This window comes from Balaenoptera borealis (assembly GCF_965194805.1).
Source record: "Balaenoptera borealis genome assembly, chromosome: 4".
Taxonomy (NCBI): Eukaryota; Metazoa; Chordata; class Mammalia; order Artiodactyla; family Balaenopteridae; genus Balaenoptera; species Balaenoptera borealis.
The window spans coordinates 50,340,066-50,367,763 of NC_138861.1; the positions used below are offsets into that span (position 1 = coordinate 50,340,066).

The 27,698-nt window shown below is 35.8% G+C and overlaps 1 protein-coding gene across 10 annotated transcripts in view; it reads left to right on the forward strand.

Moving 5' to 3' along the window:
• The window catches only part of WDFY3 (WD repeat and FYVE domain containing 3), a 275,484-nt gene that overhangs the window by 96,218 nt on the left and 151,568 nt on the right, over positions 1 to 27,698 (forward strand). For 8 of the 10 annotated variants that reach the window (XM_082391039.1, XM_082391031.1, XM_082391036.1 and 5 more), the window contains 5 exons: positions 1,725 to 1,935; positions 12,835 to 12,958; positions 19,829 to 19,882; positions 23,559 to 23,668; positions 27,259 to 27,420. In XM_082391039.1, the coding sequence (XP_082247165.1) occupies positions 1,756 to 1,935; positions 12,835 to 12,958; positions 19,829 to 19,882; positions 23,559 to 23,668; positions 27,259 to 27,420 (630 nt within the window). In that variant the 5' untranslated portion in view covers positions 1,725 to 1,755. The remainder of the gene's footprint in view (positions 1 to 1,724; positions 1,936 to 12,834; positions 12,959 to 19,828; positions 19,883 to 23,558; positions 23,669 to 27,258; positions 27,421 to 27,698) is intronic. The other 2 variants (XM_082391040.1, XM_082391038.1) reach the window with 1 other exon arrangement.

Here is a 27,698-nt window from a genome sequence, read left to right on the forward strand (position 1 = left end):
GTGTTAGCTAATTTATGCAAGTTTTATAGTTAACTTCAAATTTTATTTTTGTCCTGGGGGTTTCCAGGGCGAAAAATACCAGCATATAGTAGGCTGTTTGAATGTATTTGTTGAAATCTTTATAATTTATACTTGGAGAACTTACACATTTTTCCGAGAACGAAATATGAAACAAGTTTGAACCGGACTGACTTTCACTTGTCATTTTGTAATTCAGAGGGTCTCCTTGGCCCTGTGCCTGTGGTCTGAGCACTCTTCCCCACTACTGGACACCTTAGCAGTATTGAGTGCTCCTTGCACAGAGGTCCCTTGGCGCAGACCAGCCTTTGGCAGGGTGTTTTCCTGCTTCTCACCTGTGATGAGTCGCAGGTGGCCTCCTGTTGCAGTCAAGCTAGAATGCATAAACATGTGCCCGCAGGCAAACATGGAATCCACTCAAAATTCTCAGGGACAAGCATATTTAATATACTAGTTCTTCTTAATGGTTTTAAAAAATCAATAGACAGATGTTTAGTAAATAAACCTCTAGCTTTGCAGTGGTCTCTCATTTCTTAAGAAATGCCATGCTGGCTTATGTGGCAAAATTAAAAATTAATTTTCAGATTATTCCTGCCTTTCTACAGATTAGAAAGCAAAATTGCCTTTTACTCAAGTTCAGTATATCCATAGTGTCTGAACCAGCCTTCCTGGTTCCTTTTGTAAGATATCCTGTTTTTGTGTCTGAAATTAGCTAATTGCTGGCACAGTTCATGGTGGTTGAAAAGGGCTGATGATGCTTTCTGAAAGCTTAGTGTTATTGATTCTGGTGTATGTTCTCACCCAGTGATCAGTTTACTTATTTCTTAACTGCAGCTCTAGCCAGGGATACATACATTTTACATTGTGATTCAATACACATGAATACACCCTTACCTAAAATAAGTTTCATGAAATAATAATTGCCCTTACTACATGTATTCCAGTATCTTCTATTTCATTAAAAATATTTTTATTGAGGTATAGTTGATTTACAATATTATATTTTACTTCTTTTTTTAATTGCTTGTCATGATCTATTAAATGAATTAACAGGACCTGCCAAAGGGTTTCAAACTATAGTTTGAAAAAAGTCCTAAGTTATATGACAATTTTCACTTTTTTTCTTATGATTTATAATATGTTGGAGGGTATCATTTCATTTAATTTGCATGTTTCAAACTACAGCTCTTCAGTGAGGACTATCCCAAGTGTAATCCTTCATCTACAAAAAAAGTTAAATAATTAAAAACAGAAAACTTTGTGGGGGTTTTTGTTTGTTTTTTTCAGTTGTTTGGGTGTTTTGAAGTGAGGGTGAATTTTCTGTTCTTTTATTCTTTTTCCATATAGTCAACTATTAAACAACATATTAATTATAAGATTTATGATCCCTTTATTTGTTGAACTTGTTATGACTAACTTGGAAATGTTTGTTGCTCATCCAGCAACAATTAATTTTTTACATTTAATGTTTTACATTTTATACAAATTGTGGCAAAGCCGGTAAGGAACACTGAGTGGCATAATTCGTAACTTGTCATCTAAGGAGATTTATCAAAATTAGCTTTGCCTCTCTACCTTTTCTGTTCAAAAAGTAGAAAAAATATTTTAGGCAGAATTTTTTTGTTTTACTGGCTTTTAATGAGCTCCGTGCGTGCTTGACCTGGTCAAGACGATGACATTTTGACTGTATGAACATCTTCCTACAGAATTAGAAGTGTTTATCACCAACCAGCCAAGATGAATATGGTGAAGAGGATCATGGGGCGGCCGAGGCAGGAGGAGTGCAGCCCGCAAGACAACGCCTTAGGACTGATGCACCTCCGCCGACTCTTCACGGAGTTGTGCCATCCTCCCCGGCACATGACTCAGAAGGAACAAGAAGAGAAACTGTACATGATGCTGCCAGTGTTTAACAGGGTGAGTCCAGGTTGCCAAGCACATGCCTTCTATGATGGGTGGTACTACAGGAATCTTGAGGTTATAATTAGTCACAGATGGGAAAAAAAAAATGATAGAATGAATTAAATTTTAAGAAGCTTGATTCCTTCCTTTCAATTTGCTATAAGGTGATTTGATGTGAGATCTGGTCAGAATGAACTCCTCTTAGTTCTAGCAGATAAAAGGAAGATTGCGAGCATTTTGTAAAATGTTCTTCTAATGGTTGACACTTGGAAGAGGGATAGGTTGTAAATTACCACTTATGTTATTTCTATTATCTTTTTAAGTGATGATTTATGGCATCAAATGGTGCAGTCGCCCAAGTGCTTTTTATGCTTTGAAGAATCATCTCAGTTTATTTTGTTATTTGGTGGATTTTCTATAAGAGAACTTGCAAGAGGATAGTTATAGGCTCTAGAGAGTCAAAATTGAGCTAATGTTTTAATGCATTTTGTCAAGTTGATCACATGTAGCAATCTTAGTGGGGATTTTTAAAATAATTTTAAAATTTTTATCAAAGATGTATATGTACATAGTTTAAAAAGTCAAGTACTTCCACAGGCTTATAGGGCCCTGCTGCTCTCCACTGCTAATTGTTGCTGCCACTTTTAGCTCTTTCAGCTTTTATATAACATACAGTACTTTTACTGCTGTCGTGATTATTCAGTTTTAATTGACTTCTTACTGAGAAATAGGAGAATTAGCTTTTTTTTTAAACTTCCCATCCCTCCAAAGCATGCACACACATACATTCACTCATACATGCTACCCTCCTCCTTATCCTTTCCATACAATAATACCATTTGTTTAAATAAGATTCAGTGCTTACAGTCTACTGACCCTGCTGTAAATATTATTCATAGATGAACCTTATAGCAAACCACCACTATTTTGCCACTCTTATAAAACTTGTTTTCCCCAGACTTTGTAACATAACTGTCTCAATTTCTGTCTTTCCTCCTGTCTCTTTCTTTTTCTCCCCCATCTCTCTTTTTCTCTCCTTAGACCTATCTCTGGCCTTCCCCTATCTTTCTCTCCTTCCCTTCCTGTTTCTGTCTGTTTCTCCCCATCTCTGCCTGTCTCTCCCTGTGTCTCTTTTCCCCATCTCTCTCTCCTGTCTCTCTCTGTTCCCCTCTCTTGGTCTCTGTCTCTCCCCCTGACCCCCCAGTTCTCTTTCCTTGTTTCTCCCCTCCCATGTGTTTCTCTTTTCCCTGCATCGGTGACTTATTGTCTCCCCCGCAAAAGTCTCACTTGATCTCTTTATTGTTTGTTCTCTGTGTCTGTTAGTCTTTCTGTCTGAAATTTTCTAGGTTCTTCTTCTCATTATTTTGAAATTTTATTGAGGCTTCATGATGAACCTTCTTAATCTGCAAACTTGTACTTTTCAATTCTGGGAAAATATTTTGAAATATTTCTTTGTTAATATTCTTCCCTGTTTTATATGTTCCCTTTTTCTGCAACTCTATCAATCAAATATTAACTCTTCTGGATTAACCTTGTGCTATCATATTTTTAACTTCCTTGAATTCTTCTGTATTAATTTAAAATTCTGCAATATCTCCTCCTCCCTCTGAAAATATTAAAGCTTTTTCAAATTTTCTTATGCTTCTTTCATTGTTATTTGCTCCAAATTACTGTTTTTTCTTTGTTTATATTATTTCATAATTAGAGTAGTCTCCAGATGTCTGGTGATAATTGTCTATACACTGATATTTAGGAATGAGGTATTGAAACACTAATTGGAAAGTACGTGTGCAGGGGTTAGACTTTTCCAGTGGTAAGATAATCTGGCTGGATAAAATGCAGAGATTCGTTAGCCTAGGATATGTTGATATTCCAGGAAGGGGTGTTTTCCAGTCTCCTGCCTGGAGCATATATACTCGCTAGTGTTTTCTTAAAGCTAAGTTGAGGAACAAGACTGATGTTTCATATTCAGTAGATAGACTTCCACTTAGTCTCCAATTTGCACCTATCAGTGTTCTTGGTTGTTCCTCTCTAGGGGTTAGACCTCCAGGTGTGTACTGCACTTGGGAGGAGCAGTCACCTTCAGTTTCTGGGCTGTAAAATAAGAATATCTACCTTGTGGGGTTGGTATGGAGATTAAGTAAGAAAATGTACTTAAAGCACTTAACAAATGCTTGTCTTAGGGAACTTGTGTCTATTATTGTTACTGTTGTTATGGCATTAAAAATAAAGATATTACAAGGTGAAGCAAAGATTATAAACTATTTATGCTGAAATAATTTCATATTGAATATATGCTGAAACACATCTAGTTTATGTGTTACTCACACCAAGCCAAAGGCTAATTTGACAACAGAGAGGAGGGATAGACTCTACATATTCTATGTTTATTTGTTTGCTTGTCTTTTTATTTATTCTGTTATTGTGCATTACTGATTCATTCAGTAAATTTGTGTCAAACAAATAGACATTGTGCTCTACATTGGAGTTCTGAGATAAGATACAGTCCAGTTTTGTGAATCAGAAGTGTCATGAGGAAGATAAACATGTATTTCTGTTGGAGAAGAGATAAACACATAAACAGATAATGGAATAACAAAGAAATGTAGTATTAGAGACACAGCAGAGTATTATGGCACCCCTGAGAAGAAAGTTATCTGAAAGTCTGTGGGGATCGAGGAAGGGGAGTCTCCCTTGAGAATGTGATGTGATTCTTGAGTCCTTAAAAGATATGCATTAGCCAGCTTGGAACTAACTGAGCTAAATTAACCAAGAAGGTAATTAGAGTAAGAAGTTAAAGCATGAATCAAGGTAAAGGCTACAAACATTTTGATGTGTGCTAGCATCTATAAGTGGTCCAAGAAGTTGACATTATGTCAAAGAAGGGTAAAAAAATAAAAGACTGTCAAGTTTGATAGGAGGCACATCATGACAGGTTTTATATCATATTAAGTGCTAATATTTTTTCTCAGAGGTGTGCAGAGCCAATGAAGTATTCTAAGCAATAGAATAAGAAAGGAGAAGGGACCAAAGAAAGGCTGTCCCTTGGGTTTTTAATTTGGGAAACTGGGTGGATATTTTTCCTAGTAGCTGAGAAGGAGTGGTATAGGGGACAGATTCAGTTTGGGGCATTGAGTCCAAACTGTTGATATTTGTGAGCTTCCCAGGTGGAGGTATTCAGTAAGCAATTAGAAGCTCCAGTGAGGGACTCTGGGGACTACTGCAGAGATGAGGTAGTTGGAACCCTGGAAGGGGATAAGACATTACTCGTGCCTCCTGCTGCCCCATGAGTAGTATGCTAAGGATGAACCATGGAGAATATGAATGTTTAGTGAAAGAAGGGGAACCCATAAAGGATACAGAACAGGAATGGGTCAGTAGCAGTACAGAAAGAATCAGGAGAGGCTGGTTATGGAACTCAAGAGATAAAAGTTGCAAGAAGGAGGAGAGCAGTCAACACCGTCCTGTACGTTAGAGAGACCCAATAAGATGGAGACTGAAAAATGTGCATGAGATTTGCCAGTTTGAAAGTTACTAGAATGGCAGCACCAGAAAGCAGTGAGTTGAGCAGTGAATGGGAGATGAGAAGAGACAGTATGGACTCAGCTTGTAGAAATGTGAAAGAAGAGAGGACAAAAGAGATTGATGGAGGTGAATTTGGCAACAGGGGGTTTGTGTTTGTATATTTCTGGTGTTTTGCTTTGTTTTTAAAAATGGGAGAGATCCAGGCATGCTCATGAAGAGAAGGAAGGAAACGAGCAGAGGGGGAAACTGGAAATTTTTAAGACAGTGAAATTGAGCATAGAGTCAAATTACAGGTGGGTGAGTGAGCCTTGAACAAGAGACACCGCACGCTGCAGGAGAGCATGTCTTGTTGGGTGTGAGCACAGATTTGTAGTGAAGGTAGTGGAAAGTTGAACAAGATCTTGCTTGATGACCTCAGTTTCTTATAGTTATCAACAGAAGATGTGGTCTGTTAAGAGTCTGGAGTAAGTAGGTCGAGTAGGAGACTTTAGGGAATGGTGACGGTTTGGAATATTAATGAAAGAGAATCGAGAAGGATAGTTGAAAGGGACAATAAAAGACTTAAAGAGAATTGAGGGCTCAGTGAAGGTTGGAGATAGTAGATTTGTACTGGATCTTATCCATGCAGGCGTGTGATTTTTCTCATTCAGTTACAAAGCAGCATGTGTGTAGAAGTAGAAAAGACAGATAGATGGGACTGAAATTTGCTGGGCTGGTAAAGCAAGAAGGGCAGGAGTAGAGAGACAGAGCATAGTAAGAGAGACTAATTCACATATCACTCGTGGAATTGGGTGGGATACCATAGGAACAGAGCAGAGGATGTTCACTTTTTAATCTATGAGATAAAAGGCTGAGAGTGAGGGAGGGGAGGGGATGATAGAGTAGGAATATGAGGAGAGGTAGGGAAAGGTTTAAGATAGCTGTTTTGAAATTGGGAGAGAACTGATTATGGACAAGCTATTTTTTCAAGCCCTGTTGAGGTAACAGTCATTAATTTTTATTGCAACCAGTTCTAGGAAGTTGGTTTTGTTTTGTTTTTTTAATTTTAATGTTTTTGTTTTACTTCAGTGTCACAGTGTCCTACTGGCTATTAAGTAGTTTGAGATAAATTCCTTCTCTCAGATTCATAAACACTGACAAGATGATGATAATGTTAAGAGTAGTTAGGACAATTGTTATTCTCAGCTATTAATATAGATTAATAACTAATATCCTGCATATGTGTCCCATGTATTTCATCAGTTAAGCTTCCACAGTCAATTCAAGTGAGTCTTAGACTAGAAGAATCAAACAGATACTTGAGGGTTTTGGGGTTTTTTTTTTTTTTTTTTAGAAGATTTGAGTTGCTTTAGTGATTATTCTCTATTGCTTAGACTGTTTGTCTTAGTTCTGTTGTGTTCTGTGTTGCCATGAGTCTCTATTCTTTCAGGTCAGAAGTTTTTAGTTCGCTGATTAAAAGCATATACATATGCATTGCCTTAAACCTCTAATACAATGAGTGATTTAAATATCATAAAGGTTCATTCAACTCTTTTTTTTTCTGTTTTATTGTGCTTTACTTTATTGCAGTTTTTACAATTTAAAGGTTTGTGGCAACCCTGCATTGTCAGATGGCGGTTAGCGTTTTTTTAAATTAATTAATTTTTTAATTGAAGTATAGTTGATTTACAATGTTGTGTTAGTCTCAGGTGTACAGCAAAGTGATTCAGTTATATATATATTCTTTTTATACATATATACATATATATATTCTTTTTCAGGTTCTTTTCCTTTATCAACTTTTAACTAATGAAAAGAAAGTTATTTCTGGACTATTGTGACCAATTTAAAACATATATAGATTATATTCATTGGCCTATCATTAACAAACTAAAATTGTCCTTAGATAAGACACCACATCCATTAAATTTTGAAATAGATAACCATATTTATTTAATGTTTGACAACTTATACTTGAACATTCTCCACTAGTAAGAAATAGCTTGGATGAATGAATAGCTCAGTATGGCTCCAGACTTCCTGCCACGATTGCCAAAGATGAACCGTACTGTTGATTTTTGAGACTTTGTTTGATTCATGCCAAATGGCAAATAAACCATATTACAGTTAGACATGGACATCCGTCTACAGAATCGTTTTTAAAGTGTGCTCCGTACTGTTATTTCAGTGTGTGGTTTTGGCCTGTAAGAGACACGAGGTTGAGAAGTGGCGCGTGCTGAGCCCCTTTTCTGGGCCAGGACCCATGCTGGGCTCTTCGGCTGCCCCTTGTGCTCTGCATCACAGTGCTGCACGGGCGCTGCTGGCGTCCTCCTCCTCACCAGCTCTCTCAAACAGAAAGATGATGCTGAGGTCTGAGAATAGCTGGATAATATTTAATCAGCATTCTTAAAAATAATTAACCTTTAGTCCCAAGAACAAGAGCTTACAGAAAAGAATACTTCATTTAAACGTGTTAAAAAATGAATAGCATTTTAGTCATCTAAAAGTTAACTGCCATTGTTAATTACCTTGGTGTATGTTATCATACTAAATTGTGTATGTTAAAATATAATCTTTACTAGCTGGATCTTCTTTTAGAGACTCCTCTTGTTTTTGAATTTGCTTCTAATTTATATTCAAGAAACATCTCAGTTGAATCCAGTGTCTCTTTTTTTTTAATCCCTCACAAGTAACCTTTACTTTTTAAATTGTTGGCTTTAGAGGAAGGATACTCAAGTTCAGAACCAAATGTGAGATAGATCAAGAGTCAGACAGATGAACTCTTTGCATATATGAGGCTTATGTTTACAAATATACAGCTTTGTTAGTTATTGCATAGTACCAATATTGGAGAATGGAGCTTAGGTCTGTGCAACAAAGGACTTGCTAGTTTCACCCTTGATATGGTTAAGCTTACTTACCCAGTCATTGGCAAAAGTGGGCAAGCCACACTCAGAGCAGATGAGAGTCCATGTTCTCTTGAGGCAGGTGTACCCTAGAAGGAGAGAGAGGGACTGAGATACACCTTCTCATTGTCTTCTCCTGCAAGTTCGTGGTCCTTAGGAACAAGAAGACTGTAAGTGTTAATGTAATGATTTATATTAATTGGTAAATGCAATTACATCTTCACTGTCAATTTTCAAAATCTGTTAGATATATCAAATTATTCATATACTCTGTAACTTAATTTTAGATATTAGTATATATAGGGGGAAAAAGACACCATTTTAGAAAACTGTGTAAAAATTCCTACCTCTCTTTTACTAATATTTAATAAAATTTTACTGAATAGCTTCATTCGGTAACAAATATATATTGAGCCGCTGCTTCCTGCATGCCATTATACAACACCATTCATTTGTTCCCCCTGAGTATACCAAAAATATTTTAGTTGAGGAGCAGCCAGGAAATTTTCTGAAATTTATTTAGGTGGATATTTAAAATGACCCTTCTAAAAACAAGTCGAGCTGTGCTTAATTCCCTCGTAAAGTGAACACTGTGCAAAGGTACAGAGATAGGGTTCCTGCGAAGTTTAATTCAGACAGTATATTACTAGGTGACTAAGAGCACAGCTTGGAATCAGACAGACCTAGTTTTGAATTCTCTCTCCGCCATCTCCTGGCATCTACCTTCTCTAACCCTTAATTTCTTTTTCTGTAAAATGGGAGTAATGTGTAGGATCTCATGAGATTAGAATGACATTACATGTCAAGTATTTGAATAGTGCTAGGCACACTGTAAAGGCTCATTATATGATAATTGTTGTTATTTTTATTAAGTTTGCTGGAAGGCTTTTTGTTCCTCAGCACTGTTTTTTTCATCTGGGTAATGAATGTCACATGTCTATTATAGAATCATCCCTCTGAGTTGAGTGTATTACCGACCAGTTCTCTTGCTCAACTCTCCCCTTTAACAGATGAGGGAACTAAGAACCAGAAAATTTTGACCAGGGTCCCTGTGGGTGAGAAGGTGAATCCCAGCTCTGTGCTCCATCCTCTGTGGTGCACATTTACATGCATGATTGAAGCACTGTCTGTTTCCCACTATTTGTGGAAGGTGGTGAATACATACCTAATATTTTTAGATTTAATTGTTGAAGTCAGTCACCAAAAAAATCTCTTTTCTTTACTGCCTTACACATTCAGTATTATCTAAAATGCCAGATACGTGTTTTAGTCCCTGTACTTCTCCAGCCTTTTCTTGCTGCATTTCCCCTCTCATTGGAAACACTCCAGCTTCATCCCCGCCTTTTGATCTCTCAAGCTCCCAATCTCTTGCCCATGGTGAGGTCTTAGCACAGTTCTCACTGCCCGGAACCCTTGTTCCTTGGCTCTTTGAATTGTGACCTTTTTTCATTATTCAGTATCATCCTTCCGGGTCAGTGTCATCTCAGAGAGTGTTTCTCATAACCTTTTCTCACTCCAGGCATTCCCTTTCAGTTACCCTGTTTACTTCCTTTATAACGCATCACTATCCAACATAATTTTCATTTTTAAAATAACTTCACTTTTGTCTCCTGTGCTAAAATGTACATTCGTGAGAACTGGAATCATATTGGCTTTATTTGCCTTTGTATTCACAGTTCTTTATTTACTTTTGTATTCAAGGTTCCAAATATTGCCTGGCATATATAGTAGACCAGTAAATATTTATGAGTGAATAAATGAAAGAGTGAATCAATCAGTAGTGTTGGATCACTAGATTAAAGATTGTTTATGTTAAAGAAGCAGTAAGTAGTTGTTCATTTCAGATTAGCAAGGAGGACATGGTCCTTTTTCTGTAACATTTGGCTTGGTCAATTCAAGCAACACAGCTTTTGAAAAAAATTTCCTTATGAAAATAAAGCTGTAAATATCAGGATTTGTATGAAAAGTTAGTTGCATTTTTAACGTATTATCCACCCAGCATGAAGACTGCTTGAATAACCATATGTTTATGCTAAGAAAAGAGCTATTTATTTTATGAAGTTGTCTTACTCTTAGGGATAACATAGTGCTTAATAATTCTTAGGAGCAAAATATACGTCACTATATTCTGAATAATAGGAATACTTATCTACTTTAAATCAGTTTGTCAAAAGGCTTAATAATTGCCTGAGCAGAATATACAATTGCTTTGTAAACACCTTCATTAGCCAGTTACATATTCATCTCTGGGTGAAAGTAGAATGGCTATTCAAGCATGTGTCGTTCCTCTCTAGAAACCAAATGGTGTAGATATTTTATTTGATAAAGATAGTTGATGGTTTATTTTAAAAGATGCACTTTGAGTTGCAATATGTTATTTTTATATGGGCCAAAAAAAAAAAGAAAAGGAGGAAAGAAAGGAATGAATAAACTTTGTCGTAATCAACTGTGAACTTCAAGCCAGGTTGATTTTAGTAACCAAATTGCTTTGATTTGATATTAATGTGGTCTTACAGGGCTGTGCTTACTGGGCATACTTTTTAAGTCTGTGAGATAATTTTGGTTCAATAAATTGGCCATTCTTTTTATTTTTCTAAGACACAGAAATGTATTTAATAAAAACTTCAAGAGAGAGTGACAGGTAGCATCTCTCCTCCTTGAAAGTATGCTCGAATTTAAAATTGAGGCTTCTCAATTTCTAATCTATCTCCAATTTGTTTGTTAAAGACTATGGGTATTTAGCAGGTGACATAGGTTAACTGTAAGCACATAACATTTATCAAAATCTCAGCAGAAAAACAATTTATTGAGGAGTTCCTGAAAAGAACAGTTTGTTTGTTCTTTGAGATAATTTAAAATTGTGTGTCAAGTTAAAGAACAGACTACCTGGCTAAAAGTATAACCTGTAGAACTGATTTATCATTTGTTTGGTACTTTCAGCTCAATTTGAGGGTGATTGTAAGAAACATGGTGTCTATTGTAAGAGTGTAAGAAGCATTCCTATTACAAGGATATTATACGTTGTATCCTGTTATTAGGATCCTTGGAGAAAATCTTTACATTATGGTATGAAGACTAGAGGTACTTCGTTAAATATACGTTTTCCTTACCTAAGGACATTGTGAACCATGTAATTCACGAGGTTTTCTCTCCTGTATATTTGAGCCAAAATTCGTGACTAAAATATGGCAAGTATAGACTTTTTTCCCCCCAGTTTACCTCCTTAGCCTTGGTTTTATTATTTGATTGTTTTTGGTTTTTTTCTTACTTTTTGTTTATATTCTCATATTATAATTTGTGTCCTTGCATGCTACCTAAACATTTTCTAGAATTTGGTTGTGGGGGCAGGCAGCATACAAACAGCCATATAAAAGGCAGGGTGCTAGCTTGGCAAGGAACACAATGACAGGTAAGATACGTTTCCTCCCTTTGCAGTGACATTTGAACAGATAACAAGAATACAAAATATTGTTTAGTTAATATTACAATAGAGGGCTATCATAATAGTTTTAGGAGACACAGAATTCTCTTTTAGCTATAAAGAACATTAAAAAAAAAAAATTATTTATTTGGTTGCGCTGGGTCTTAGTTGCGGCAGGCGGGCTCCTTAGTTGTGGCAGGCAGACTCCTTAAGTGTGGCTTGCTGGCTCCTTAGTTGCCCTCTGTGAACTCTTAGTTGCGGCATGTATGTGGGATCCAGTTCCCTGACCAGGGATCGAGCCCAGGCCACCTGCATTGGGAGCATGGAGTCTTATCCACTGTGCCACCAGGGATGTCCTACTATAAAGAACATTTTTTAAAACAATATTCCAGGATGCATCCAGTTATATAGCTATTATAATACTATTTCTTTTTCTATGACAGTCTGTCCAGGTTTTATTTTTTTCATTCTCTTTGCTGAACCCATGCCAGTTTAAGAGTGATTTATTCTAAAGTTCATCTAGTGTAGATTTTTGTAAAGACAAGTGTATTTCATGACCCTCTCATTCATTTTTATTCTAGTCTTTTCGTTAACAGTCTTGTTTTGGGAATTATTATGATTAGAATTCAGAAATTCTGAGGTATAAGACGAGTTTAGTAAATTCCGTATTCAGCCCAGGACTTAGCATTAGATAAGTCCCTGCTTTTACCATCTGATATGTCTTTTCGCCATCAAAGGAACTTACCACTTTCCTCTAAATTCTTAATTTAGATTTCTTCAGAGGAACATTATATTTTGTAAAGTTTATTAGTAAGATTGATTTAAATTTTATAGATAACTGGTCTTTGGCTTTTAGATTTTGTTTATTTAATCATTCATTCAACAAATTATTTTACATGTATAAGAAAATGTGGTTAGATGGGATTTATTGAAAGAGTTATGTTTTAAACTTATTCAGATTGAAGTAACTATGCAAGCATACTTTCTTTTATTTGATTTTCAAGTCATACCACACCTTGAAAAGCACATAATAAAAGAAGAAAGTTGACAATGCTGTATTAAAATTGTTTTTCTCATCCACAGGTTTTTGGAAATGCTCCGCCAAATACAATGACAGAAAAATTTTCTGATCTTCTGCAGTTCACAACACAAGTCTCACGACTGATGGTGACAGAAATTCGAAGGAGAGCATCAAACAAATCCACAGGTATTTTTACAGAAACCAGCAAAAACTAATTTATTTGAATGGACAGTTTGGTAAAAGTGTTGTCGAAATCTAACAGAAAATTGACCTGATTTTAAGCACATGGATTTCAGTACCAGTCCCCATTCCCATTCTTACTGGCACATTCTTCTGTTGGTGTCAGCACCTTTTACTCTCAAGTGGAGTAGTTCTACCCAAGGCTACTTTCCTTGGACCACTACCACCCCTGCCCTAACCCTTTTAACAGCACTCTGTTTCCATCTGAACAGAATCCAAATTCCTAGCATGACGTTCAACACAAACTCAGGACCTGGAAATACATATATATACCCACACATTTTTGCATACCCTTTTTTATTTCTTGTTTCCTTTTTCTATATTTCAACCAAATCGCGAGTTACTTATGGTCCCAAACATGTCTGTGCTCTTCTTTCTATCCTTGTGATGCTTCATTCAGGAAGGAGCGTCTCCCCCCATCTTAGTACATCTGAGTCTTCTCAGCTTGGATTAAGTCACACTGCCTAGATAGAATGTTTCTTGATTCCCTTAATCAAAGGAAAAGTTTTCTCTTCTTAACTACTCAGCTTCACGAGTGGTGTTTATGTATGTATCTTTATCTTTCTATTAGACCATAAACTATTTACGAGTCTTTATATAACCTACAGTCTTTACCACAGTGCTTTACACAGTAGGCCTTTTATAAATGCTGCCTGAATAACTATTCTTATTCATAATTAGGTAATTTTAAAGTTCATAAAGTATCATCCCATTTAATCAAGATTAAAATAAGATTTTTTGATTTTAATTACCATTACTCATTTTCTAAATTAGCAATATGTTTGAAGGATTTTAATTTTTATCTTGTTGCTTTGGTTTTTAGTGGTTGTTTGAGTGATAGCTTTCCTACTGAAGCATTAGACCAAGAAGTCAATAATTTAAGTTTTGTTTCTATTGTCTCTTTGAAAAATCACTTATCGTTTCCACCCATTGAATTATTATCTTACCAATTGTAACAATAATGCCTGTGTTATATAATCCTATTTTTTAATTTAGTTTTTACTTTTAGTTTTAAAAGTATATAGGTGCATGGTTTTAAGGGTCAAATAGTTTATAGGTTTATTAAAAACAGTATCTCCCTTCCATCATCCTGCTTCATCCTCATTTTTCACTCCTAAGATACACTGACTTTTTACGTCTCTTAACTTTTTTTGATATTTATCTCTGTGTCTCTAACTAATGTGCTTATACTGTGTGCCCTTGATTTTTCATATTTAGATACTATCTCCAGGCTTACCACAAGAGAAGTGAGACCTTTAAGCTCACCACCACTATCCCACAGATTCTCACTTCTATATCCCCATATCATTCTATCGTAATTTGATTAGATCAGTATTCATTATATTATTGTGACTGAAAACATTATACAAAGATGAGCCATATGGTATACTCTGATTACTCTTCCTTTCTTGAAAACTTCTCCACATCTATCAGAGTTAACAATTGCCTTTTTTTTAAAAAACTAGTTTTCTACATTTTCATTATGCATTCTTCCCCTACTCCTCTGTTTTTCTGAATTTCCCCCCAATATCATTGAAGACATCAGATATTCTGTCAGTTTCATCTTCTTGCAAATAGCTCTTCCAGAACCTTCTGGTCTGCTTTAATCTGTAGTAGTTGCTCTCTAGGCCAGCTGGACAGCTGTCACTTTTTCATCTTCACTCACTTCATCCTGGGATGTCTTTCCACTTCTTTGGGATAGAGCCTCTGTTTCCAGAATCTCACGTCATCTTTTTTCTCAAATTAACTTCCTCATTTTTGGTAAAATATCTTTTCCAGCAGCCTCCTGAAAAAGGATGCAGGGCAGTTATTATTTTGGTTTTTGGATTTTGTTTTTGTTTTTAGAAATCTGTGAGTGAAAATTCCTTTGACTCTTGCTATGTAAAATGAGTTCCTTCCCCTTAACCAAGGAAGGTGACAAGCTTTCAGGTACCGGGGCTTAGAACAAACTTTATCACATCGTACAGGGTGGCTTTATTGCAGAAAGGGGAACTTGTAGAACCAGGCTTCAACAAGAGAAAAGAAGGCACAGATCCATCACCCTCGTTATCTCACAAAAGTGTGCTTGGGATATTCCCCCCCTCCCCCCCGCCAGAGCATGAATGCAGTCTTAATGGTGAAGAAACGCCGTTTGTGATCTAAGCTGTTTGAGTACTGAATCTGAGTTCTTATTGAATGTTTCTAGGAGTTGTTTGAGAATGCCAGCTGTTTAGTTCCAGGAGACTTGGGGGCCCAGGGGAAGCTACAGGCCCTCCCACAGGGAGTGGAAGCTACGAGTGTCATAGAAAATTGAGCTTGGGTGCAGCACCTCTGGGAACATGGTCAGTGGGTCCTTCTCCAGGCAGCCTAGGTTGAACTCTCAGGGTTATTTTGGAAAATCTCTCAGCTCGCATTACATTTATCCTCCTTTCAGTGGATGTAAGGTTCTAGATTGGAAATCATTTTATCTCAGAATTTAAAAATCATTTCTCCATCATATTTTAGATTCCGGTACTCCTAGTGAGAAATCTGAAGCTACCTAAATTCTCCATTCTTTCTCTGTGGCCTGTACTGTGTGTGTGTGTGTGTGTGTTTTATAAAAGCATTTAGAATCCTCTTGTTGGCCCTCCTCTTCTAAAATTTCATGATAACATGCCTTGGAGTGGACCTATTTTTATACATTATGCTGAGTACTCACTGGACCTGTTTAGTCTGGAAATTCATATCCTTTAATTTTGAGAAAGGTTTGTGAATTGTTTATATAATAATATCCTCCCCTCTGTTTTCTCTTTCTTATCACGTGTACCCCTAAGACTGTCCCTCTCATTCTCTTATCTTTTCTCTCTTATTTTCTATCTTTGCTTTTTTACTCTCTTTGCTAGGAGAGCTTTTCGGTTTTACCATCTGTTCCTTCCGTGGGTTTTTTTTTTTTTTTCCCCATTTGTGACATGATACTTTTAATTTCTAAGAGATTTTTTTTTTTCTTTTTTATTGATGTCTTTTGTTTTCCTTTCATGGCTTCTCTTAGCTCTCTGAGGTTTCTTTTTCTTTTCTTTTCTTTTTTTTAAATTTCTTTTCAGATTTTTATCTTCCTCCACAGTCTGTTTCTTTCAGATAGTCTTTTTTGTTACTTTATTTTTGTCTCTGTCTTTTATATTAGAGAATGTACTCACGTGTCTCATCCTTGGCCCTCTACTGCTGTATAAGAATGGAATCTTGGAAAGTTGCTGGGTAGCTTTGTAATTGTGGCTGGAGCTTGCCTGGGCCTCAGCCTAGGGTCATTTTGTTGAGCCATTCTGTTGACCATCTTTCCCTTGAGCTAGACAGAGTCCCCAGAGAAGAATGTCCAGTCTTTACTTAGACAGTATATGCCTGACTCTGAACATTTTAGAAGCCAGTGTCTGAGGACCCTCAACATTTAGTATCAATACATAAGCTTCTATTTTATCTTCATGATGAGCCCACAACTGTGCCTGGTGTAATGTCATTGTCCCCCCTCCACCCCAATCCAAACATCCTCTGTTTTTCTTTTTAGTGAATAAATCGCTAGTCTAGTACCCACATAGTAGTGGGGATCTGGGGGTCTAGCTGCTCTTACACAGACTTCACCAGTCCTGTGTACAGTCCCACATTTACTTCTGCTTCTAAAGGTACTTAGTGCCACCAATTCCTGAGCCTCTTGGAGGTTGTGTTGTAGTTAGCTGCTTTTGTATTTTCCTTGTACTTGCTTTAAGTTAAGATTCTAGAGTCTGCTAAATCAGTTCCCACTAATTTCTCTGCTGTTTTAGTATCCAAAACGTTGTTGTTTTCACCTTTCCTATTTTCTTTGTTCTTATGGGTTTATGCTTTTTAAAAAAATCCTTAAACAACAATTTTAGTGGGTGTATTAGTCTGCTTGGACTGCCATAACAAAATACCATAGACCAGTATAAAACAGGAATTTTTCTTCACGATTCTAGAGGCTGAAAGTCTAGGAGCATGGTGCCAGCATGATTGGTTTCTGGTGAGCTCTCTCTTCCTGGCTTGTAGATGGCACCTTCTCAATGTGGCCTCACCTCCAGGAGAGAGAGCTCTCTGGTGTCTCTTCTTATAAGGGCCTTAATCCCATCATGAGGGCCACACCCTCATGACCTCATCTAAACCCAGTTACCTCCCAAAGGCTCCATCTCCAAATACCATCACATTAGGAACGAAGACTTCAAATATGAATTCTGGGGGGACACAATTCAGTTTATAGCAGTGAGGTTTCAGGACAGAGAAGAGATAAATGCATGTGCTCAACCTTCCATCTTTAACGGGGGCCCCATTATGGAGTCTTTGGAGCAACAGCCATTAAAGTATTTTTAGATTGAGGACAAAATCTCTTAATCAGAAGCTGTACATTATATGGATTGATGTATGGATTTTAAAGTGAGGCTGTTTTAATTATATTTGTAGTCCTTGAAGCAAGTCTGGTGAGAGGTGGTTAAGATAGTTTAAGGTAAACGTCCTGTCTTTTCCCTTCTCCACCAGAATGGGATTGCATCCTTTTTTTATCTTTATTGATTTCAGTTGTTCCTATACAAGTGAAAAGTTTGTCTTAAATATAAGATTTCTGTGTTTTATGCCTTTTTAGCTATTTTAAATAGGTAGTATGAAGGGAAATTTCTTTGTCACGTGTTGACTCCTGTCATTGCATTTTCTTTTTTGAGTGACATCCCTAGATTAGAAAAAAAAATTCCAAAGCTTATTTATACTCTGTTCGCTGTTGCTGTCTTTATGAATACCTAATCTGCATGTTTGTAGAAAAACATTTTTCTACATAGGAGATTTGTTTTCCTAAATCTCTTTACAGTTTTATATCCATAGGGAAATAATGAAGAGTATCTTAAATGGAGGAGATGTCTCATTGTTAATTACAGTAATAGTTACATAAGTTATTTTTTTTTTAAACTTTCTATTTTGAAATAATTTTGGACTCACAGGAAGTTGCAAACATAGTTAGAGCCCCTTGTGCCCTTCCCTCCTCCATTGGTGACATACTGTTTGCCAGGTATTTTAAGATATATTTTTTCATATCTTGTAATTCCATGTAAGTTTTAGTTTTAAACTTTTAAAATTGGTTAACTTCAGAATCCAGTGAGATTCAATTCAATTTTGTGTAAGTTTTACCTCCACAAGAGAAACCTTTCCAAATCACCCTATCTCAAATTGATCTTTTATCCTCTATCTCCACACCAGTGAGTATTTATTCAGTCACCTTAAATACTTCCTTTAGAGGTTTGTTGTCATCTGAAAGTATCCTGTTTATTTACTTATTTAATGTTATTGTTTCTTGTGTTCACCCCTGTATCACCTAAAAGAATGCTTGTTACAGATTAGGTGCTCAAAAAATTTTTACTGATTTTGACATAGGATTTTTCTGTGCTCCCCCCCACCCCATTATGCTTTAAGAGTTAGAAGAGTGTTAGAAAAGCCAGCTTACTGATGTTTAAGAGAGAAAAGCGTAGTTTTGGAGCATCTCGTCTGTCAGCCTTGAAGAACTCTGGCTTCTGGAATCCTTGTTCTCTTCTTTCATTTTTAGTTTTGAACATTGGAAGTTTCTTTTGATCAGTGCTGTTATCAAAAGTACTTTCATGGAGATTTTTTGATATTTTGATTTTTCTAGTAAAGAATTCTAGATTTTGAGCATCTAGGTACATCCTGAATCATCTTTCTTCTTGCATATCCCATTCTGGTTTTCTGATTGATCAGTTGATTTCTGTTGTGGTAGAAACACTAACATGAGATCTGCCCTCTTAACAAACTTTTACATGTACAGTACAGTAAATTGTAAGTACAATGTTGTACAGCAGATCTCTAGAACTTTTTCATATTACACAACTGTAACTTTATACACATTTATCAGCAGCTTTCCATTTCTTCCTCCTCTCAGCCTTTGGCAACCACCATTCCACTTTCTGCTTCTATGAGTTTGGCTGCTTTCAATACCTCACATAACCTTTTATTTTATAGGAAGTTATCATTGAAAGTAATTTTTGTTATGATTTACATGCACATAATTTTTCTCCAAAAGAAGCAGGTGGAATGAGTCCTCTATTATTCTTTTGAAAATTGGCTCTATCTGTTGTGCATCAGAGAAAGATTATTTTTCCAGGACTCCTCTGAATTTGGTGTGAAATACTTGTTATTTTGTTTGTTACCTAATCACCATTCACATATCAAGTCTTTTTACCACATCACTTCTAACATTCATTGTAGATATCTCAGTAGGAACCGTGCTTATTGGCAATTCTGTTGTTTAAATCTATCCATCAGAAGTTAGTAAAAATGGAAAATTTTAGGTAGGTCAGCGTGCAAAGTGGGTACATGGGCTGATTTGTAATACAGTACTCCTCTTCTCTCTGTCTCTCTTAATTCTCTTGGTTTATAGCCTCCCTGTGGTTTTGTTAAAAATATGTAGTGACTTTCAACTAATTTGAAAAAATATATAATTTTGTAGCTATATTGTGTACAGGACACGGCTTAAGACTTTTCCCTATCTCTTCTCGTTTTTTGTTAAGTTCAGCCATGCAGTCTGCTTAATTCTAAGGTCAGTCACATGGTCGATTTTACATCATTGAAAGAGAAAATTCCCACCTGTGTAAAAATAGTATCTTCAGTTTATTGTTAATGACTTTGCTGCATGCTAGGTGCCACTGTTAAGCCCAGTGCTGTAATCCCCACTGGGCAGCGGCGCAGTGATAGAGAAGCCAAATGATGCTGACCACAGTTGGCATCTGGTGCAGCATCTTGTGGTGGGATTAGTATAATGTAGTGAATCCCCAATTAGACAACCCAGCCTTTTTTTTTAAACAGAAAAACAGTGTGCCCCGCTGTCCTCCAAGGATTTCAAAGCCACAACACCTTCAGGTAATTTCATTCCCAAGGTGTGAATGTATTATCAAATTGAAAGAAGCATGGAAGCTGTGAGTCCTAATACTATTTTTCTCACTAATGTGGAAGTGGTTTTTTTTGGAAGGGAGGGATGGGAATGGGCGTTTAGGGCTTGGTTTCTTCATTAATGAAAAAAGTGTAATAGTACTATTGATGTGTCTCACATTATCATCCTGAAGCATAAGTTTGAAAATGACTATGCTTTAAATAGACTTTGCAAAAGGAAAAATTATTGTATTACACTTATTATTAACACGTTTTGTGTTCTGGTTGTTCTGAATGCAGTCTAATTGAATTTACTTATACTCTCTCAGTGTAGACTGGGAACTTAACATTTCCTTTAAAACTGTCTACATTCTATTCTTACTTAATCTAATAATGAGCTCTACTAACTTCATTTCTGTATTTTTTTGGCCTAACTATGTGTACTGAAATGCAGCATGAAAGCTAAAGCTTAAATCAAAATGATTGGCAACTCTCAAGATGGGCTGATATTAATATGTTCTTTTCATTATAATCTTATAATCTTAAGTTAAATCAGTGTTTAAATTTGTATTTGTTAAAAATTAGTGAAAATAAAAGATCATAATGCAATATTTTTTGACTAGGAGTATTTTTCAAAGTTTTAAGAAATTCTGTGGTTTATGGAGGTTTACTACGTTGTCTACATAATTTTTTAAAGATAGCACTAAATGTTACATACTTTTACAATGAGCTTCTTGATTTATTTAAAATGAAAACTCGGAGATCCCATCAAGTTGTTTTGCATGGCAACCTACTGAAATTAGTAGGTGAAAGTAAAATAGTTCTTCTGAATGTTTGTTATGTAAAGATAGTCTATTTTATCCATGAGAGTTTCCAATTCAGCCACAACTATTGTCAAGACCTCTTTGTATGCACCTGTAATTCAAAGCCAGATAACGTAATTATACATTATTGCTGATGTAACTGAAGTCTCTATCTTCTTCTCAAAAAGAGCAGTTGTTATTATAAAGTTGGTAAAATTGTTAAAGGGACACCATGAATAATTATACTGTCTTGATCCTTTTCAAGGTTTATTTTCATACGTATTATCTCATTTAATCAGCTCAGCAATCTACTGAACTGTTGTAATGTTTAATAACAAATAGGACATTTTTGAAAATACATTGTCTTTTCTTATCTTGAGGAATATCTTAATGTTCATTGTCAACCAAAACGAAAGAAACCGCACAGTTTTGTAAATGCCATTGATCAGATAGATATATGGAACTGTTTCAAACCAAGAGTACATTTTTGGTGTTTTGGTTCTCAAAATAACCATTGGCATTCATTGTTCGTAATTGGCAACTTGTTGAATAGCAGTGAAAAAACATATTTGTCCAAACTTCTTTTAATGTTAATAGTGTTAAGTACTATGGGTGGAATCCGGAGTCACTCAAAATGTGTCTCATCTGTAGGTTTCTAGATTCTGTACCAGGGAGATAAATTTGTTTATCTTTTAAAGTAGGTTTAGTTCTTCAAAATATTTTTTTCCCTCTGTGAGAGACATAGGTGGTATTGATCAGTTGATTTACCAATCAGTGTTTCTTTTTTTAATGAAATAGAAGTTTATTACATTGGTTTAATTGTAAAATAAGCAATTTGAAGACTGCAGGTATTTTTTTTTTAAGATGTTGAGTTACGAAATTGGAAATGCACAATTTAAAACCAAAGTTGCCTGGTTACGAAGAAGCCTAGGAAATGAAAGCATAGCATGTCAGCCTTTGATTAAGAGTTTTAGCCAACTGGTAAGGAGCTGTTTTCCTTACGTGAGCATTTAATTCCTATCAAGGAAAGACTGCTCATGTTATATAGCAAATGGCTGGGGTCCATTGTAGGCTTGCAGGAAAAATTTGTTAGGTTAGTTTTTACCAATGATCTTAAACCGTGATTGCTAAAGATGGTTTCTCAATGGTATTCTTTTATTTGTTTTCTTCTTTCTCTATTTAATCAGCCTTGAACATTGCTTTCTTTGTATTACTCCCCTTTCAAAACTTTCAGGAATCTCTGTTACCCATAATAAATGCAAACCTACTGATGTTCTTGAGAAGTTGAATTCAGTGTGTCCTTCTTTGATCTCCCTGGGTTGATTTATTCACTCATTTAACAAGTGTTTATTGAGTGCCCAGTTAGTGCCAGTGATGTGCTCCATACTGGGGATCAGCTCTGAACAAGGCTGACAAAGTCTGCTCCCATGGTGTTTATTTTCTAGAGAGGGGCAAGAGACTATAAATTAGTGAGCATGAATACAGTAATTTCAACATTTACCAGATACTGAATACCAGAAGTAAGCCAGGGTTCTGTTGACTTCTCTTTTCCAGTAAAATTTTTTTATCACTATCTTTATCTTTTACAGGCTAAGCAGCCTGGATTTGAATATAAGTTCTGTCCCTGACTCTAGGCAAATTACTTATCCTCTCCATTTCTCAATTTATATTATAATAAGGGGTCTAAGAATAGAAAATAACTTACAGGGTTCTACATAAAGATTAAATGAGTTGAATCTGCAAGCACTTAAAACAGTGCTTGTTGTACAGTTAAGACTTAGTAAAAATAAGCTATCTTAAAAAATTTTCCTTTAACATGTTCTTTCAAATGGAAGTATATGAAGATGAAATATGCCCAGCACAGTATCATATGTAAGTTTTGTATTATTCAATTATTAAATAAAACACTTTTATCTTGATTGTCTTAAATGTCTTAAAGGAAAGAATACCTCTAAAATAATCTAAATTCTATTCTACATACTGTGTCTTTATGACATGTGTTAAGTATACGTTAGTAACTTAACATGTTGGTTTACAGTGAACAGATTGGACTTATTTTCTGACTTTAATTCATCTCCTATTACAATGTAAAAATTGATGAACCTCTGTGCTGATAAAATTAAATGCATGGTTAAGGATTTATCCATTTTCCCTTATCCTTAAAAACATAATCAACTAAGTTGACTTTCAAAGATTCTTCCAACACTAGAGTTCTATGAATGACTCCCTCACTGTTTATCTCTTCCTAATGTCAGCTGTTCAGGTCACCCCTTGTGTGTATCACTGAGCCAACCTCCTAATTTGTTTCCCCCATCAATCTCTTTGCCCTTGCAGTTTGTCATACACATCACTCTAAATTAATAGTCTTAAAATAATCCTTTCATCATCTACTTTGCTCAAGAAACTACATTTGCTCCCTCTTGCCCAAAGAGTCAAATACAGACAGCCCTTAGCTTACCTTCCTTCGTAAGTAGGCATTTTCTGTCACTACTATTGATATTAGACTTTAATTCTCAACATATGCTCTTCTAGAATGTGAACCCTATGTTATTACAGTTGTTCCTCTTGATCATTCCTCTAGCCACACTTTTGTTTTAATACAGTGTGCCTAATCTCTCTGTTTCCATCCCTCCCTCACAGTTTCTAGAGAGACTTGTTTTCCAGGCAGGTTTAACTCAAATTTCCCCTATTCCATGACTCTTTTTGACTAGTTTGTGACGTACCTTTTCCTAAAATATATAGGTTGACTTTTACATTTCTGTATTGATATGATGACATCTACATATACCATTAAAACATTGCTCTCTTTAACATATTTTGTATGTGATTTCTCTCCACCTAATGACTTTCCTTTGGTTTTATAGAGGCTGCAAGTCGGGCCATAGTCCAGTTCTTGGAAATCAATCAGAGTGAAGAAGCCAGTAGAGGTTGGATGCTTCTGACAACAATTAATTTGTTAGCATCCTCTGGTCAGGTAAGTTCTTGGTTTTCATATTTGAAACATCTTTTTATCCTCTTGGGATTTTGTGAAATTAAATTTATCATCATATCCAAATAAGATTTTATGATAATCTGTGTATTCTTCTAATTCTTCTTACACATTATTTCGTGCTTCTCACAACATCTCTATAAGGAGGTTATTAATGTTTCCATTTTACACATGAGGAAATGCTTAAATTAGAACAGTGTTTTCCATCTTTGTCACATCATAGCACACATAGAGCATGGTACCATTTGTACAGCACACTGGGCAAAAAGATGGGCTACCTGTGGCTGGAGGGAAGTAGCCCAGGAACTGCATTTCTGTAACCCATGTTAGGGAAACTTTGACTTGGAAGAGTCATCTAAGATTCATCTAAGGTCACTTAGCTAATAAGGAATAAGTGACATGGAAAATATTTTAACATTTTTCTAACTTTGATGCAAAATAAGGAAATATTGTCATTTTCAGGATAATACATATTTCCTTCCTACTTGATTTTTTCTGGAGATTGCTTTTTTTCCCTTTAAATCAGCTTTAAGCATCTGTCATGATACATATGACAAGTAGTCATTTATGCTGTTTGAATACCCGATTTGTGACCTGTGATGTTTTGGGGATGAAGGAAGTTTATTCAGCCTTCTAAAATCCAGAGTATAATTACCTTCAAAGTCCACACCAATCTTGAGAATGACTATTGTCTAAATTACTATGGGCTTTCAAATACCTCATGGACTTTACAAAAGTAAATGTGACACCAATCATACTACCGTCACAGGCCACAGGAGAAACAATGCATTTCTTAGTAACCATATCCTGAAACCAGTTACTAGCCTAAAGTAAGCAGTACTTGAATTTTTTTTCTTTGGAATGGCCTGTTTCCTTTTTCATTTGCTGGGTTTTTGTTTTGTTTTGTTTTTTATTTATTTTATTATTTTATTTTATTTAAAATTTTTATTTTATATTGGAGTATAGTTGATTTACAATATTGTGTTATGTTTTGTTTTTTAAATCAGAAAACGAATAAAACCAACTTGTCCTGATTTACCTGGGACTATCTGAGTTTTGGCATAGAAGGCCCACATCCCAGGAAACCCCTCAGTCCTGGGCAAATGGAGATGTTTATTCACCCTAAGTACTAAGTAACCTTCAGATAGTCCTAAAGTAGACCATTGTTTTCATGTATCTGTGGCCATATCAAGTGACTATCAAAATACCAATTCTACTTGCTATCGATGGTAGCTATAAATGCCTCTACGTTACTGTACCAAAGTTTGGTTTGGCTTAGAACAATACATAAAATAATAGTGTTTAATTGGAATATTTCTAAGTTTTATTCATATTTTCTGTAGATGCACTATTTTTCTTTCTCTCTTGTGAGCATAGACTGTGCCATACCATAACACCTAGAACATGGTAGAAAATCAGTAAATGTGTATTAACTTAAATGTGCACAAATGGATAGACCAATTTAAAAGCATAAGAAAAGAATCAGGAGAAAAGAATCACTTAAAAAAATTACAAATGTTGCCGATTACCAGTTTGGATACCCATTTGTACTTTTAATCTATCCGTTATAAGATGAAAATGAAAAATCATATCATTTTTCTTAATATGAAGGGACAGCTAGTAATAATCTAACTGGAAAAAGACATTTTAAAAAGAAAACTCAGTGTTATGTTTTGAGCTGACTTTCTTGTTTGCATGCTATCTTCTGTTGGCAGCAGTGAGATAGATATGACAGAAACATGGTCCTGAATCAACATGTAGATGACAGAGATGAAGTGGATGAAGATAATACCATAAAATGCAATAATGGGCTATATGTAGTACTATGAAAATAGAAATGGAGTTGTAAATTTTGTAGGTGAGGGTAGGAAGAAAGATAAGGAATTAAAGTTTCAGACATGAACAGACATTTAAATTGAGAGTCAGATGGAGACATGGGGTGTCTAGAAACAATAAATGGTAGATGAGAACTGCAGAGAGCTTTTGAGTATTAGAGGAGGGAAATGATAGTGGATATGTAGAAAGGGGCCAGATCTTGGAAAGGATTGTTGCTTAGGCGCTCTCTCCTCCCCGTCTCCCGGCTACTGCATTAGTTCAGGCCCGGCCGCTCTTACTGTTTTCTGTACTAGTTTCCTAATTGCTCTCGCCTTCCTGCTCTTTAGTCTGTGGTCTATACTGTCACCAGCTAATTTTCTAAAATCTGATTCTATGACTCCTTTATAACACTTCATTGGGTCTCCAGTCCCAGCAAAATGAAAGTAAAACTAAAATGGGAGACCACACGCATAGGTCATTGAGCATGTATAAACTGGTGGGGCACTTAACCCGCTCTCTAACCCCAGACAGGGTATATGAGTGATGAGCCTCAATTGCTCCCTTTGTACAGTAAGGAGCGTATAGTAATAAAATCTACCTTGTAGGGATGACTTGAGAAATAGGTGAGAGCATGTATTTAAAGTGCTTAGCTTTATGCCTGTTATATAATAAACACTCATTACAGATTAGACATTATTATTGTGGCTTTTCAGGAGTCAGCAGTTTTGGACTCAGGTTCCTGAAACATTCTGTACCATATGGCCTGAGCTCCTGTGTATCTTCCAGGTGATCTTTCCCCTGTTGTTTTAATTCCTACACTTTGCCATTCTACTCCTGGCAGCGGTGATCATTCCCTTTTATGTTAGCCTGAATGTACTGCCATTGTTACACACAAGAGATTAAATCATAGTTATTAACAAACCTGCCTCTGCTCTAGACTGCAGTCTTCTGAAGGGCAGGAATCCTTCATCATTGCATGCCAAGCTCCCAACACACTGACTGACATACCCTAGGCATTCAGGAAATGTTTAATGTCAAAATTAATAAACAGATCAACGGATTATGCTAACCTGTTGATCGCCAGCATGGAAAAACTTTCTATTCCAAACTGTACCATGGAAAGATTTTTATAATTATTATAGCATATTTCTTAACAGTGCTGAAATGTTCACCATAAGAATGTCTAAAATTTCTTCCTTTAGTAATCTTTGAAAATAATGTAGAAATTTTTTTGTGTCAGTGATGGCTATATCCTTCAAGTGCCCTTCCAACCCTAAGAATCTACAATAAAAATAAAAGTGATAGTAAAGCAACTACTAACATATAGTTTAGTACTCAGTGTATCCTTGCATTTGTTATATAACCCTCATATTAACCCTAAGCGATATGTACTATTATATCCATTTTATAGGAGAGAAAGGTGAGGTGTAACAAAATTAGTTTGCCTAATAAGTTCATGGTTAAAATCTTTTCTAAATCCTAAAGTTTATGTTCTTTGAAACGTGCTGCCTCTTAATAGTCAACCTAATACATACCTTACTAAATAACAAACTTCTCAATATTTGTTTACAGCAAATTTGTCCAAATAGGAAATATGTATTTGTCAGCATGGAGTCATTTTAATTTTTTTTCAGACATTTAAAAAGTTATTTTGATATATAATTTTCTGGCTTAAAATTTGAGCTTACTTAGCTGTACCAAGTACAGTTATGTCTATCTGTCTATCTGTCTATTCACTTATTTACCGGTTTGTTTTCCAGAAAACCGTGGACTGCATGACAACGATGTCAGTGCCTTCCACCCTGGTTAAATGTTTATATCTGTTTTTTGACCTTCCACATGTGCCTGAGGCAGTTGGAGGTGCGCAGAATGAGCTACCTCTAGCAGAACGTCGTGGACTACTCCAGAAAGTTTTTGTACAGGTATGGAAGGTGCTATTTGCCTGGCCATCTGTACCAGTCTATCTAAAGTGTAACAGGTACACTCCTTAAATAGATGTCCTGCCTATTCCATTTTCTATAGTATTTCATACTGTTTATTATAAGTTCACTTTATCTCATCTGTCACATTTCTGGAATCTGCACATTTCTTTTGAAGAATATTCGGATGAGGGATTAACAAGTTTGTTTCTCTGAACAGAGGTTACCTTTGATGTAGCAAAAACATCTCTAAAATGAACTAAGCAAGGAAAACTTTTATT